The following is a 16,484-nucleotide window of genomic DNA, read 5'->3' on the forward strand; positions in this document are numbered from 1 at the left end:
CTGACTGGAAACACGAAACTTATCCTAGAGTAACTTGATTCCATTACATTGTTTTATTCAAAATGGAAAAAAAAAAATAAAGAAGCAACAAGATTGTGTGGGTCTAAACCATTTTAGAAGTGATTTTTTTTTTCCTGGAAAGTGTGTGTTTTTTTTGTTTTTTTTTTTTTTTTGGATTGAGACATTTAATGATTTTCCTTAATTTTTATGCACGCTGGTAGACAGAATAGCATGACACTTTGCATCTCCACATGCTTACACACCCTGACCACTGGGCACTGTATAAATCTGTGTCAGCCATCAGGTGCCATCACCATCTCCCTCTTTCACGCCTATTCCCCAGAGTACGCCCAAGAATGGGCGGAGCTCAGAACAACTGGTGTAAAATTCAGCACTTACTCCACAAGCAGTAGGAAGGACAGGTGAGGGAAGGTCAGAGTGGGAGCTACTGCTGAAAAGTTGTTTACAGAAATTGACATCCAGAAGTATATGAAGTGATTGTTTTACATACAAGCCCATATAATTACAATGCTTACACACTGATCTGAATACTCATACATTGGGAGAAAAGACAGAGTAAGAAAGAAGTGGCATTTTTACGAATTAGAATATCTTGTTATGAAAGACAACTAAGTGTTCCTTCTCTAGATTTTTGATATTTCAGAAAATATTAAATTCTTCCTGTTATTGGTAAGATGATTTAGAATTACTCTATGATTTTATTTTATTTTAATTTTTATTTAATTTTATTTATTTTAGAGAGAGAGAGAGAGAGAGAAAGTGGGAAGTGCAGAAGGAGAGAGACAGAATCCCAAGCAGGCTCCACATTCAGCACAGAGCCCAATGTGGGGCTCCATCCCACAACCCTGGGATCATGACCTGAGCCAAAATCAGAGTCAAATGCTTAACCAACTGAGCCATCCTGGCATCCCTACCCTGGCTATGATTCTAAATTAAATGTAAACTTTTTTTCCTGACAACTAATTAAGGGCTCTGGAGTATGGAAGAGTCCTCAGTATTTCCTTCAGGATAACAGTAATACAAAGGAGAGCTTGTTTTGGAACAATATCCATGTATAAGGAGATAAGTTTGATTTGTTGGTGATTTAGGGTAGCATAACAAAATTGGAGTTTGTGGTACAGACTATATTGGAAACTTCGACAGAAAGAAAGCCTAGGGATCTTTATACAATCTCTGAACTTTGTTTTCTAGATTTCTTTTCCTTCTGTTTTCTAGAATTAATCATTCTCTCATTGCCCATTCATACTTAAACCATGATTAATAATGTTGCAAATATTCCTCACGTAAACAAGTGGCAAGTTTTCTTAATTTTGTTAACCAAAACTCTTCCAGCTTATTTGAGAATCCCAACACGTGGTGCACTTGGGTGGCTCAGTCGGTTGAGCATCTGACTTCAGCTCAGGTCATGATCTCGCAGTTTGTGGGTTCGAGCCCCACATTGGGCTCTGTGCTGACAGCTCAGAGCCTGGAGCCTGTTTCAGATTCTGTGTCTCCCTCTCTCTGCCCCTATGCCACTCATGCTCTGTCTCTCTCTCTAAAAAATAAATTTAAAAAATTAAAAAAAAAGAATTCTAATATGTCCACAGGGATAAAAAGAAACTTCCTAATTACATGAAATTAGAATAGTTTCCTTTGTACATCAATCAAATCTTTGTACCATAAGCAAAGCCAGATCAAAGCACTCGTCCATCCACTTACATACCACCTACTTTAAAATCAAAACTGTTCATATTTCAACTCTCTTTAGGACTCCAAGAGAAAAATGTAGGTTTTGAATGTACGTGATCTACATTGTACAACAGTTTACGTAGCATTGACAAAATGATAATAAAAAAACAGCAAAGGATATAAAAATGTAACTAGAAACATGTAACAGTCTGTGGACTTCATGATCCTATATAAATATAAAAGTGTAAATTATATAGATGAAAGGGTTCCAGAGTGGCCTCTCCCAGAATGTGCCACTTTGACATGTGAGTTATTGTGAACACAAAGCCCCTGAGACCCTGTGTCTCAGGAGATACTTTTGTCCCTCTCTTAGCCACACAGAAAAATATCATTGGGGGTATTTCACAGAATATGAATTATTGGAGATAAATTTTACCTGAGTGAGTCCTCTGTATGTAGAACAGCCAATTAGCAAACATCTGCTTTTGTTATCGCCCTATGAACTGCACTGTTTTCTTGTAAAATCCTAGACCCCTGCCCCCTTCTCCTTAGTTCAGAAGGACATATATTTCTGATTGTGCCTGTGTTTGGAATGTCTACGTGGATTCCCATACATATGCCTATTAATGTTGATTTCCTCCTGTTAATCTGTCTCATGTCAATTTGATACTTGGTCTGGCCAGAAGGACCTTGATTCTTGCTCCCTGACACAGACGTGGGTATTCACAAAGCAGTAAACATTGAACAACCATCTCTCTGGGACGAGAAGTCCTGATTCATAGCACTGGTCATTGTCCATACTCACAGTGGCCACCATGGCCACAAAGGTGAGGTCACTGAACTCGGAGTAGGGAAGGGAGCTCACCATCGGTCCTCAAGCAAGTAGGAGTCAGCTTTTCAGCTCCTACAATACACTTTTTTTAGTAAATTATTTTATCTAAAAAGCAGAGGCAATGTGCCATTCTTTATCTTATAGGAAAGTGATGTGCTGTAATATTTTGGAAAACAATATGGCAGTGTTTACCAAGATTAAAAGTATATTCCTATACACACATATGCATATATAATTTTCCCATAGTGATTCTATTTTTAAATTATCTATTTTGGGGGGGCGCCTGGGTGGCTCAGTCGGTTAAGCAACTGATTCTTTTTTTTTTTATTTTTTTTATTTTTTATTTTTGGGACAGAGAGAGACAGAGCATGAACGGGGGAGGGGCAGAGAGAGAGGGAAACACAGAATCGGAAACAGGCTCCAGGCTCCGAGCCATCAGCCCAGAGCCTGACGCGGGGCTCGAACTCACGGACCGCGAGATCGTGACCTGGCTGAAGTCGGACGCTTAACCGACTGCGCCACCCAGGCGCCCCTAAGCAACTGATTCTTGACTTCAGCTCAGGTTACGATCTCATGGTTCCTGAGGTTGAGCCCCATGTCTGGCTCTGTGCTGACAATGCGGAGACCACTTGAGATTCTCTCTCCCTCTCTCGTTACCCCTCTCCCACTTGCTCTCTCAAAATAAATAAACATTTAAAAATAAGTAAATAAATAAAACTATTAAAAGGATATAGCTCTGACAGCTTTTAAAAACACCAAGAAGCTTATAATCTCCTATATTTAATATTCCCATTTTATAGTGTAGGATTTAAATTTATAATAAAAACTGTTACAGATAGGGGCGCCTGGGTGGCGCAGTCGGTTAAGCGTCCGACTTCAGCCAGGTCACGATCTTGCGGTCTGTGAGTTCGAGCCCCGCGTCGGGCTCTGGGCTGATGGCTCGGAGCCTGGAGCCTGTTTCCGATTCTGTGTCTCCCTCTCTCTCTGCCCCTCCCCCGTTCATGCTGTGTCTCTCTCTGTCCCAAAAATAAATAAAAAACGTTGAAAAAAAAAAAAATTAAAAAAAAAAACTGTTACAGATAAATTAACCTTTTCTTTCACTTATTTCCAGTTCCAATCCTCCCTCTTGCTGATTCACGCATATCCTCGTATTTCATAAGTTTATCCCTGAAATGCTAACCACTTACCACTCTCTCTCTCTCTCAGTTGTGGGCAGTCTAGCAAATTGCATACAAATTGTTCCAGGAGCCTTCAAAAATATTTTAAATTAAACACCAATTCAAATGTTTTTGCTTGAACTTCTTTAAAAAAATAGCTCACTTTACTTGAACTTCTTTTTAAAAAACAGCTCATTTTAAATAGCACAAGAAAAACTGATACATTCCACAGCAATCTTATTTTTCCTTAAATTTTATTAGAGATTCAGAATCAAACAAGAGAAGCTGTGTTTTTTTCTTCTCATTTTCACTGTGTAGAAAAACTATTTAAAAAAAAAGATTTCAGGGTTTTGAGGAGCTCTGAGAGGACCCTCCCCCCCAGTAGATATTAGTTTCTCCTATATCTGCTGTTTGCACTCTAATCTCTGCCCGTGGACACCAAGATACTGACTTGAGAATTTTGAACGAAAATTTAGAAATCTGGCTTCAAAAATTAGATCTCTATCTATATATATCTACTATCTACCTACTATATAAAATAGGTAAATTAAATTCATATATATAAATAAATATACTTTTATATAAGCAAATATATTTATATATAATAAATATATAAAATAACATTAATGTAAATATATATTATATATTTAATTATAATTATACACAAACTTTCCCCCCCTTTCTGGCAAAATATCTCTAGCTAAAAAATGGCCATTTAGTGACACCTTATCACATATAAACTTGTTCATAACAGCTGATGGAGGATGCTTTCTTTTTTCCACTCTGAGTGGTCTTCATGCTCTGCTATAGGAGTAGAATGACATTGCTTAGGAATCCTTTAAGGCACAGGCTGGGTTCAGAGTCTAATAACCTATTTGGAACATGATCTTGTCACTTGCTGTGGACTTTTTCAATATTGGAAGCTATCTGTAGCCAGCCCTGTCAGATTTTTGCTGAAATACTAGCTCTATTCTTCTTGTTAACAAATTCCTCTCTTCCTCCTCCTCCTCTCCTCCTCTCCCTTTCTCCTCTTCCTTTTCCTCTATCTCCTCCCCCCCTTTCTCCTCCTCCTTTTCCTCCTCCTCCTCCTCCTCCTCCTCCTCCTCCTCCTCCTCCTCCTCCTCCCCCCCTCCCCCTCCCCCTCCCGGTCCCCCTCTGCCTCCTCTCCACCCACTTCCCCACGTTATCAGTGTGTCCAGCACGAGGAGATGCACAGAACTTGGTGTAATCTAGAGTTGGCTACCTCACCCCTTTTGCTACATAAGACTTCCTCAGCCTCCTTTCTCTAGGCTGACTCTGTGATCCCAGGCTGCAGAGGGAAGTTAGAAGGGAGAGGACTCTGCGCAGGAGTTTCCTCACAGTCGAAGGATGATCAGCAAACAGGAAGAGTCCTGGTTTCACCCCCTTTCCACCTGCTGGCAGTCAGACATGAAACGCAGCCATGGTGCTTAAGGCTGTGGTAGTCACTAGCACCTGACGAACAGGACACTGGGAAAACGGCCAAGTGTCAGGAAAGGGGCCCAGTGTGAGGGCAGAAGAAACCCGGTCCTCAGGGATATACCTGAGGTGTCAAACCAGCACCTGATCCACACACAGCTGGGGCTTTATTAAGATAACAATAAAAGTCCACGTTCTATAAGCAACTGGTTTTCAGCTTGTCCCTTCCTGCTGTACATACATCCTGGTTACAGTCCCAGGAGCTGACATCTAGTGAGCAGGTGTTCAAGAAATGACAGCCAAGGGGGAAAAGAATACCAACTGGACGCTTCTTCTCTTTCTTTGGCATACTTGGCAATCCCCCAGGGAGTAAAACATTCAGGTATTCCACTTCCATCCTGTGAGATGTTTGCACAGAGGGTCTGAGGTAGAGCCCGGGAACCTACACGTTTAGTACGCACCGAGGGGATTCTCCTGCAGGTCACACTCTGTGTCACATTCTGTGTCACATTCTGTGTCACATTCTGTGTCACAATTTGAGAAACACTTCAGAGTGAACTAAAGCCAAATTACCGAAGGGTGGGAATGTGACTCAGAGTGAAGGGAACAGTGGGTAGAAACACTCCTCCTGTTCCATTCCGTCCCATTCTCCATCTAGAAGAACAGAACATATCAATTATGCTGTGGGCAGCCTACCCCGTTGAGGCCATAAATTCCAGCGGGCACTCCGCGAGCACTGACACATTGTGGGAGAGTTCTTTATTCCTAAGCTCCCAGGAGGGAAGCGAGGGGGAATGAATACTCACATTAGCTTGGATGATGACAAAGTACCGAGTCTTGTCTTCATAGTTGAGCCTCTTCCTTAACACCACATTCCCGGTCAACATGAGGGGGATTTCAAAGGTGTCATTGGATGTCTGCCAACAGGGAGAGAGACAGAATCAACTCATTTGAATAGAAGATGAATTAGAGAATGCAGTATTGCAGCTGAGTCTCCCAGAAAGTTACAGATAGTAGGTTTATCACCTGAAAATTGAATGTTGCCTGTAAGCTTCCGATTTAATACTCCTATCGTGTCTAAAAACTTTCCATGTTGATGAATGGGTTTTACCAGAGTCATTTGATAACAACCCGGAAACTCGTCACCTATGAGTTTTTAATGTATTTTTAGGGTTACCCTGGGACACTTCTCAACCAAAGTGCAAGTATCTAAACATCTTCTCTATTACCACCATTTGTTTTATCACCCAAGAGCCCCAAGCATCGCAATTTGTGATCTCTACATAATATCCCTTTTCAACGTTGTCGTCAGGGAAGAAATGGAGGAGGAGGATGGTGACCTGTACGTGGTTCTGTTAGCTCGCGCATCGTTAACCAAAACACGTCATTCTTCCAACCAAAAGAAAGCGCATTCCTGGCACATCTCCAAGGAGAGGAAGAACAAGAACATTTTGGAAACGAGCACAAATGCTTTTGCTTTGAATTTGGTTAATCAGCTGAGCAGCTATTAATCCCTAAATTTGTTCCTTATTTGTTATATTGTGTTGTATTATTATATTTTTTTTATTTGAGAGAGAGGGAGAGAAAGTGGGGAAAGGGGAAGAGGAAGAGAGAGAGACAGAGACCCAAGCACACTCCGTGCTAGTGCGGAGCCTGATGTGGGGCTTGACCCCACGAACCGTGAGATTATGACCTGAGCCAAAATCAAGAGTCGGACACTCGACCTACTGAGCCACCTAGGTGCCCCAATTCCTTATTTATTTTAGATAAAATTCAATGACAATGATGGCACAAGAGAAGAAAAATGAAAAGAAACAAGAGAGAAGAAAGCTCAATGTTAACTAGTCTGATTTTGCTCATGGGTTAAAAGAGTTTGCAATGTTGGTAATTACGATTTTATGATTTTGGCTAGTAAAAATGCCTGATTCTTCTTTATTTCACATGTAGTATAAATGTTCATTCACATCATAAAGAAAATATAGGTAGGTTAAGAAAGATGTAGGGGCACCTGAGTGGCTGAGTCATTTAGGCGACCCACTTCAGCTGAGGTCATGATCTCATGGTTCACAAGTTCAAGCCCCATGCTGGGCTCTGTGCTGCCAGCTCAGAGCCTGAAGCCTGTTTCAGAATCTGTGTCTTCCTCTTTCTCTGCCCCGCCCACACTCACACTCTGTCTCTGTCTCAAAAATAAAATAAAAACATTGAAAAAAGAAAGATGTTAACAAGGCAGGTGACCATCTTCAATTTACCCTGTATTATAGCCAAAATAGAACCTTTATCTCCTCTATTTTGTGTAGATTTGTAAAAAACAAATAAACAAACAAACAAAAAGAGACTTTCCAAAGTAGATGTTTATAGGACATTCAAAAATGATGACATAACAGTAGGTGTGGCAGACAGATCCCTATGGGAGCCCTCTCTATCCCCACTTCCTGATGGGCATCCACACCTTTGTGTAAACCCTCCACCTTGAGTGCGGACAGGATCTGTGACCTGCTTGTAATCATCAGGATACAGCTTAGGTGATGAGCTGTCACTCTTATGGCCGCATTATGACATATAAGACTCCATGTTGCAAAGAGACATGGTCTAGACACTCTCCTTGCAGAAGTCACAGGGTAAACAGCCAAAGAACTAAGTGTGGTCTCTCAGAGCTGGGAGAAGCTTCTAGCCAACAGCAAGCAAGACACCAAGGGCCTGTGTCTTATAACCACAGAGAAACAATTTCTGACGGCAGCCTGAGTTCACTTGGAAAGAGGTCCTTCCTTAGTTGAACCTCCACCGGAGAACCAACATGCTCAACACCTAGACTGCAACCTTGTGAGAGCCTAAGCAGAGAGCCCAGCTAAGCTGAGCCTAGACTCCTAAGGCACAGAAACCGTGCAAACATCAGTGTGTGTTGTTTTAAGACACTAAGTTTGTGATGGTTTGTGACACAGTAGTAGATAACTAACACACTATGCTAATCCCCAAGACTCACCTAAGGGATCACTGGTGACATATAGTAATGGCAACTGATATCTGCTATGATTGCTGAGTCTTCAACATAATAATTTCAAGTGATATTATATTTGTTATTTCTCTAATATTTAGGAACACACAGACATGAGGATATACTCAAACATGTTCTTGTGTTAGAATCATCCTCTTTTTTAAAATACAGAGACAAATGGACAACACATGTCCCCTTGGTTTTCAACAATTCCTCCAATTCTCCTTTTCTTAAAGAGAAAACAGCTCGGCATAGATTTGGAATTCCAGTGTTTCTGGTTATAAACTGGTGCCAGCGGTAGGGGCGCCTGGGTGGCTCAGTCAGTTGAGCATCCGACTTTGGCTCAGGTCATGATCTCACAGCTCGTGAGTTCAAGCCCCACATTGGGCTCTGTGCTGACAGCTCGGAGCCTGGAGCCTGCTTCAGATTCCGTGTCTCCCTTTTCTCTGTCCCTAACCCACTCACATTATGTCTCTATCTCTCTAAAAAATAAACAAACATTAAAAACATTAAAAAAAAAAAAAAAAAAAGAAAAAACTGGTGCCAGCAGCAAACGAGCTGATAACTCGTCACCGAAGATCCACAGCCATCAAGGAAATGGAGGCACGTTCTTCCATTGCTATTAAAACTTTGAAATGATTATATCATTGTTGCCTGATATTTGGGAAGGCCAGAATGGTTCAGAAGCAAAAACAAGTATGTGCCCTTGTCTTCTAAATGTATACTGAAGAAAGGAACTTATTGGGCATTAATTGTTCTGTTTCTATATGGTTGATTATCTCCTACTTGACTCAGTCTTTCCACAAACAACACCTATAAACTCTGGGAAAAACACAAAAGGCAAAGGATCCCAGATACCCCTCAAGAGATAACCAAAGCAGACACACTCTGGGAGATGTCACACACTTGAAAGAAGGGACAACATGGGTGAGTTTGCTGCTTTATGGTAGTTAGTAGCTTGAGGGCCAGTTACAACTCTGACAGAAAGTCTATCTGGCCTGAAGAATGAGGGAATAGATTTTGGGACAATCAAAGCTGATGGAAGGGGAGAGGAGGGGCAATCAGAAAGGAGAAAGCCAGGAAGGGAGAGGACAAAATCCCACTTAGAAAGGGTGTTCAGGTCTGTAGGTGAACTCCATACCACAACGGCATGAGGAAGACTATAATAGATGCACTAAGGAAAAATGTATACTAAATTGAGATTTGAGCTACCCCCAAGATTTTTTTAACTTAAGTCCAACCATGTTCTCTGGTAGATTAAAAACAAACAAAAAAATCTTTTCATAGGAATATGATAGAATTAAAAGTCTCTCCAGAACATCACATTCACAATGTCCAGGAGAGGGTTCAAAACAACTTGACCAATGATGAACCAGGAAATGTGATCCCTTTTCAAAAGAGGGAGAAAGTCAGGAAAGGCCAATGTCAGGACAAGTAGACACAGATTTTAAAGCAGCTATTTTAACCATGTCTGTGCTCAGAGATGTAAAAAAATGCTCACCACGAGGGAAAACAAGAGAAATCTTAGCAAAGAAATGTAAACTCTAAAATTATTGGGGTGCCTGGGTGGCTCAGTTGGTTAAGCATCCAGCTCTTCATTTCAGCTCAGGTCATGATCTCATGGTTCATGGGTTCAAGCCCCACATCGGGCCCTGTGCTGACAGCACAGAGCCTGCTTGGGATTCTGTCTCCCTCCCTCTCTGTCCCTCCCCTGCTTGCTCTCTATCTCTCTCTCTCTCAAAAAAACAAACAAAACAAAACAAAACAAACAAATAAACATTAAAAAAAATAAAAATAAAAATGTAGAAAATTTAGGCCTGAGGATTATACTAGCTGGAAAAGAAGAAAAAAGAAATAGACCACTTGACACATTGGACAGATTCATTTGGAAACCAGAACCCCTGCTGTCATATTTCTATTTCTTCAGAGAGAAGGGAAATCTAGATTTGAATGTGAAATTTCACGGTTTTTAGATATTGGCTGAAAAAGTATTTAAATTAAAATGTGGCCAAACAAAATGTTTGTGAATTGAATGAAACTCCAGGTCATTAATTTGTGATTTCTGCTAGTGATTAACATAGCGTCAGTTGGAAGACAGACAAATGAAAACCCTGAGAGTTTTAATTAGAACAAACCAGTCTACACTTTTACCATTACCATTCCCTGTGGGACTAACATGAAAGAAATCATGACTGTGGCTACAAAAGCCAGAGGTGCCATGTTTTCAGGTTAAATATATTTGTAATACAAATACATTTGTTGTTCTGAAATGGAGAAATCAGTATTGGAATATTACGCTGTGAAGTTTAAAGGTGGGTTATCTCTGTAAGGATATGGCTGGGTCAATGCTTTCTCCCCCCGAATAACATTAAGCTAAGTGCTCGTGTGGTGTCTGATTCTTTTGTCTCACTGAATTAGGCCCATGGCCAGAGGATGTCTTTATTTATTCCACAGTAGTGCTAGCTGGCTCAAGTACGTTCTTCTCGTTCTGTAATTTGGACACTGCATGTGGCTGATGGGCTTACCCAAACTACAGGTAGTAAAAGGTACATATTATGTTTGACGGTGAGCTCACAAATCCCTGAAAGGGGGGAAGACTGCAGAAGGAATTACTGCACAGGTAACAAGGAGTTTCGGCCTCACAAAACTTCTAAAGGACGGCTTCTAAGTAATGTATTTTTTGTCTCACACTATTTCTAAACCTTGGATAGTTTTTTTTTTTTGTTTTTTGGTTTTTTTTTTAACGTTTATTTATTTTTGAAAAAGACAGAGAGAGACAGAGTTTGAGTGGGGGAAGGGCAGAGAGAGAGAGAGACATGGAATGTGAAGCAGCCTCCAGGCTCTGAGCTGCCAGCACAGAGCCCAACGTGGGGCTTGAACCCACGAACTGTGAGATCATGGCCTGAGCTGAAGTTGGACGCTTAACCAACTGAGCCACCCAGACGCCCCAGGAGAGGTTTGTTTTTAATGCAGTGTGATAATCCTTTCCCTAAAATCCATGGCCTGGCTGTTCCATTTTTACAGCTTGAAGAATACAAGTTAGGAAACAGCCTTCATAAAATGTAAGCTAGAAACACGACACGCACATACGATTAATTCTTTCAAAAACCTAAATAGTAAGAAAGACAAACAGTTCAAACATGGGGCGTGAAGTCAGCTGCCTGTCCCTACTGTTAAGGGAAAGCGTTTCTCTTGTCCTTTTTTCCTCAGTTCCTTCTTTGATCTTTTCCACTCGATTTTTTGAGCAGACCTTCCTACTTACTGTCCTTCCCTTTCGCATTCTCATTACTTCCCCACTTCTCTCTCATTGCCTCTGCCTGCAAACACGTGGAGACAGACATGTCAGGGGGTGAGACGAACACACAAAAACCATCCAGTCTTCTTAGACCCTGCTATGCCCAGGGGATTTTCTGTTCTCCATTTTTGTTCCCCAAATGTTTTCAAAAGTTTAGCATGAGGACTAAACCATTTTATCAGGATGCAGTGGAGACAGGGTGGAGCCCATGCTGACCTCAACCCGGTCCTGACTCCAGGGCTTAGAGGCACCAAGCAGAGCTGGCCAGCCACACACCTTCGAGCCCAGCTCCCTCCTACCCACCAACTGAGCTTCCAGAAGGATACAGCTGGAGGGGGCTATGCTGAGAGAAACAAGTCAGAGAAAGACAGATATCATGATTTCACTCAGGTGGAATTTAAGAAACACAGCAGATGAACACTGGGGAAAGGAAGGAAAAATAACACACAGCCTGGGAGGCAAACCAATAACAGACCCTTAAATACAGAGAACAAACTGAGGGTTGATGCGGGGAGGGGGCTGTTGGGTGGGGAGGATGGGCATTAAGGAAGGAACTTGTTGGGATGAGGACTGGGTGTCGTAAGTTAACTAACTCGAGAAAAAAAAAAAAAAGGAAAGAAAAGAAAATGAGACTGTGTTTTCACGACTCAGAGTTCTGAGGGTAGATTTGGCAGGTAAGTCCTGTTGGCCATTCTTGGTCTCTACAAGCTCAATGTTTTTGTTTGTTTTCATGTTTGTTTAAAGCTTATATGCCAAAACCATAATTTAAAAGTAAAGACAGAACATTAACTTCAACACCTTTCATTTTCCCAATATTAAACACAAAGGAGAAGTATTCACTGAGAAAATTCACTTCAGAAGTGCTGTGGGGCAGCCACGGTGCCCTGACAACCCGTCTGGGCTGAGAGGAGGAGGAAGACAGAGGGCGGTCATGCCAGCCCAGGCTCAGGTCGCCACAGAACAACTCTGCCTTTATCAGCGTGCTCTCTCACGTACCATATTGGGGGAAACACTCTCACAGCCCCATGGGAGACATGGTGCAGAAATCCCACGGTCTAATAAAAACATAAATAATTAATCTTTAAAAAGACAAACTTGGGGCACCTGGGTGGCTCAGTCGGTTAAGCGTCCGACTTCAGCTTAGGTCATGATCTCGCGGTTTGTGAGTTCCAGCCCCACATCGGGCGCTGTGCTGACAGCTCAGAGCCTGGAACCTGCTTCAGACTCTCTCTCTTTCTCTTTCTCTCTGCTCCTCCCCCACTCACACTCTGCACCTCCCCCTTTAAAAAATAAATAAGCATAAAAAAGCCAGTGTGTCTGGCTTACATTCTCTCCTTCTCTCTCTCTCTCTCTCAAAAATAAGTATTAAAAAAAAACAGCTTTGTCCCTTGTCTTCCTGAGGCTTCACTGGTGGAGAAGGGGCAGTGATGTCACTTTGTAAGAGCCACAAAGCACACGCATCACACTGGTGACGTCATCCCCGGTGGTTTATTTACGATGCTTAGGAGTCCGCACACAAGATGGAAATGAGGTGACAATGGCATGTTACACCTATAAATATTTCTAAATTGTTATTTCCAAGCCCACCAAAACCTTCTTAAAAGTTTTAGAAGTATACCACAAATAGTTACAAGACTGTAATTCTGGGATGGCTGGTAACAGTGGGAGGACACTAACGTGGCTGGAGGAGCTAAGGGTTGTGACAATACGGTAAGTACCAGCTGCAGTAAACACCCCTCAGAGAGTCCACACTGCAGGTGGGGGCTCACATACCGGGTCCTCCGGATTGTACTGGATGACGTATTCTATCTGCCCGTTTGGTCCATCATCTATGTCTGTAGCTCCGTTGTCTCCTGAAAACCCTGTAAATATTGTGGTGCCAACCGGAGTGAGCTGAAAGTAAAACGAGAAAGACACGGTCACTTCTCATTCATCCAGGGCACAGCAGAAGTGTCCCAGCACCCACCCAGCCTCTTGTCACACAAAGGAACAAAGGAGGCAACTGTCCACCGCCAGAGACCTGAAGCGTTTCAAGACAACACTTGCAAACCTTACATGGGAGTTCTCGCAAAGGCTGCAATTTCCATCATCACGGTCCCTGCTTTGGGTGGAAAATAAAAGGCCCTCATTCAGCGGGAGCACTTGTGGACCAATCTATCACCATTAACATCTTAGGCCCTGTGGAGAAAATGTATCTGCCGTTCCTCCTTAAATAAAAAACCTCGATGCATTAAGTTACCTACAAGCTGGAATTTAAATTGTACGAAAGAATTAGCGACTTTACATTAAAATCAAAAACCCGTTCAGAGACACCAATGAAACAACACGCCTGGCCCATCAGAGGAGGGAGGGGGCTGACGGCTTCTTCTGTCCTTGCAGGGTGTTGGCAACACAGCCATGTATTTTCATGTTGGATGAAACCCAGGGATTCGCTGTTATTTTCCATGACCTGTGGGGTACCTCTGTACAGGGAGTGCATTCCTATGTCCAGACCTTCCAGTCCTCAGGTTTTCGCTGGAATCCTACTTACATTTCAACTTAATTAGGTATCACCCACTCCTAGACTGCACCCAACAGAGCATTCTCTGATGGGCATCTGAGTCAGGAGACCTTCTTGTTGTGCTTTCATTTATTACTTTATCTCCTTCATCGCCGCATTGAAATAATGTGTAAATGAATTTTGTCAATAAACAGACCTCTTTGCCTCTACAGAGCAGAGGCTTTTACTTTTTTGTATTTTTATTTTTAGATATGTCTTGGTAGTTGTTCAATGGGATTCTTTCATGCAGAAATTGTATCAGAGATTGAGAAAAAAAAAAGGGAGTTAACTCATTTATTTCTGTTTTCAGTGGGTACGGATCCAAATCTGTATGGGGATCCATAGGTCACGGAAATGAGAGAAGCCTGATGGCCTTGGGGGTGAACGGAGAGGCACATACATTCTGTGAACTGGTAGCTGCAACTCAGCCCCAACAAATTCTTGCCATCATGGAATATGGTCTTCTAATATTCTCATTTTATACGAAATGTCTTGGTCCTAAGGTCAGCAATGGATTTTAGAGAATTGAACTATGAATTAGAGGGGCCAAACAGAATATACTCATGGTAGACAGGGTCCCTCATGTCCCGAAGCCACGGGCACAGCATCCCTACTGAGGGGAAGAAACAGGAGGTCGAGGAACTGGGCCCACGTGCCCGATGTTGGAGACCCTCACACCAGCGAGTGGGCTGGTGGCCGGGGAGCGAGAGCTACACAGCGAGTATGTTCTGGAACAATCACAGCCTTCGTGTGTCATCAGCCCTGCCAGCCCAGTCAGTACGCACTGAGGACAACGTGCCAGAACACTGACCGCTTATACCAATTCACTATTACTAAAACCAGTTAGTTTTTATTTTTTAACATGTTTTTTAATGTTATTTATTTATTTTGTGTGTGTGTGTGTGTGTGTGAGAGAGAGAGAGAGAGAGAGAGAGAGTAAGAGAGAGAGAGAGAGAGAAAGAGAGAGAGGACACAAGCAGGAGAGGGGCAGAAAGAGAGGGAGACAGAGAATCCCAAGCAGGCTCCCTGATGTTAGCACAGAGCCTGATGCGGGGCTCAAACCCACAGAGTGTGAGATCATGTCCTGAGCTGAACCCAAGACTCAGACACTTAACTGACTGTGCCAGCCAGGTGCCCCAGTGTTTTTAAACTGAAGGAAGAAGTTTGAACACAATCAGTTAATTAGTCACCTGTACATTATGAAACATGGTGACTTCAACCCACGGCACCACATCAAAGTTATTTAGAAGTAAAACAAACAAAAAAGTAAAACAAACAAGAGAAAAACCTTAGGACTCTCTCACCTGATAATGTAACAAGTTATCTAACATTCAGTGCATTTTTACTATACAGTGACATTATTTTCTTTTGGAAATTTTACATTATGTAGACAGGTTGACAGTTTTCTCCATGCTGGTTTAATAACAGAAATTCAAGTTGACTAGATGTAAAGTTTGAAGTATTATCTATCCACGTAGAAAAAAAAGCAAAAACAAAAACACCTAAGCTCACACTGGAATCTCAGAATCCAAGATGCAAATGAAACCTCCCTGATGATTCGTGTAAGTGATGGGATGGCAGTTTTATATGAAAAGAACTATTTTTAGTCAAGGAGAAAATAAAGCATAATATTCTCTAAATCTCAACATTATCTATTACCCAGACTTTTCAAGATTGAGTTTCTAGAAATAAATATTCTATACAGTATTTGTTTGGAATGGATGATTTGAAGGATGTTACTTCTTACTATGCAATATTTGCAAATTCAAAGACCCTAACCGTGAAAAGATCTGTATCTTTCTCCAGCTGTCCAAATGTTTTTGAAACTCAAAAAAGGCAACACAAAACTGCTATGGTGCCTTAATGTACTACGACCAATTAATATTTTTCCTCTTCCTCACTAACATGTTTCCTTTAGATGTAAACATCACTGGGCTTCTTGTGGCTCAGTTGGTTGAGCGTCCAACTCTTGATTTTGGCTCAGGTTATGATCCCAGGGGGTCCTGGAATCTAACTCCGTGTCAGGTTTCATGCTGAGCATAGATCCTACTTGGGATTCTGTCTCTCTCCCTCCCTCTGCCCCTCTCCTGCTCACTCTCTCTCATGCAAAACTAAATATATAAAATTTAAAATATAAAAATAAAAATTTATAAGGAGGTATAATTTTTAATAGCTAGTCATTCGAAATAAACCCCACGTTATTTTCTTGGTTGCCTTTATAAAAATACATTCAGTGACAAAGTCCAACAAAGACGGTTGTTAGACTACATGTAAAAGGACTTACCATGCATTTGTTTATGGTTGTAATTTAAGGTTGGTCCAAAAAGTAATTTAATTTCAATCATGCTCATTTTAGGACTTAAGATTATTTTGGGGTGCTGCACATACCTGGCCCCAATAGAATTTATGTGACCATATATACTTTTATAATTCCTTGAAATTACAAGTAGAAATATGATTATACAATAAATTCTACTAGTTTATGTGTTTGGATGGAAAATAAAAGAGAAACAGTTGCCTAGTTGCATACATAGAGAATCAAT

At 41.6% G+C, this 16,484-nt stretch overlaps 1 protein-coding gene across 16 annotated transcripts in view; it reads right to left on the minus strand.

Annotated features, from left to right (window-relative positions):
- PCDH15 (protocadherin related 15) overlaps positions 1-16,484 on the minus strand; it is a 1,242,339-nt gene that overhangs the window by 468,150 nt on the left and 757,705 nt on the right. For all 16 annotated transcript variants that reach the window (XR_009252204.1, XR_009252205.1, XM_058696346.1 and 13 more), the window contains 2 exons: positions 13,176-13,295; positions 5,922-6,032 (listed from right to left, as the gene is read on the minus strand). Coding sequence is in view for 14 of the 16 variants with exons in the window: in XM_058696346.1 (XP_058552329.1) it covers positions 5,922-6,032; positions 13,176-13,295 (231 nt within the window). In the remaining 2 variants the exon portion in view is untranslated. The remainder of the gene's footprint in view (positions 1-5,921; positions 6,033-13,175; positions 13,296-16,484) is intronic.

Source organism: Neofelis nebulosa, chromosome 13 (assembly GCF_028018385.1).
Source record: "Neofelis nebulosa isolate mNeoNeb1 chromosome 13, mNeoNeb1.pri, whole genome shotgun sequence".
NCBI lineage: Eukaryota > Metazoa > Chordata > Mammalia > Carnivora > Felidae > Neofelis > Neofelis nebulosa.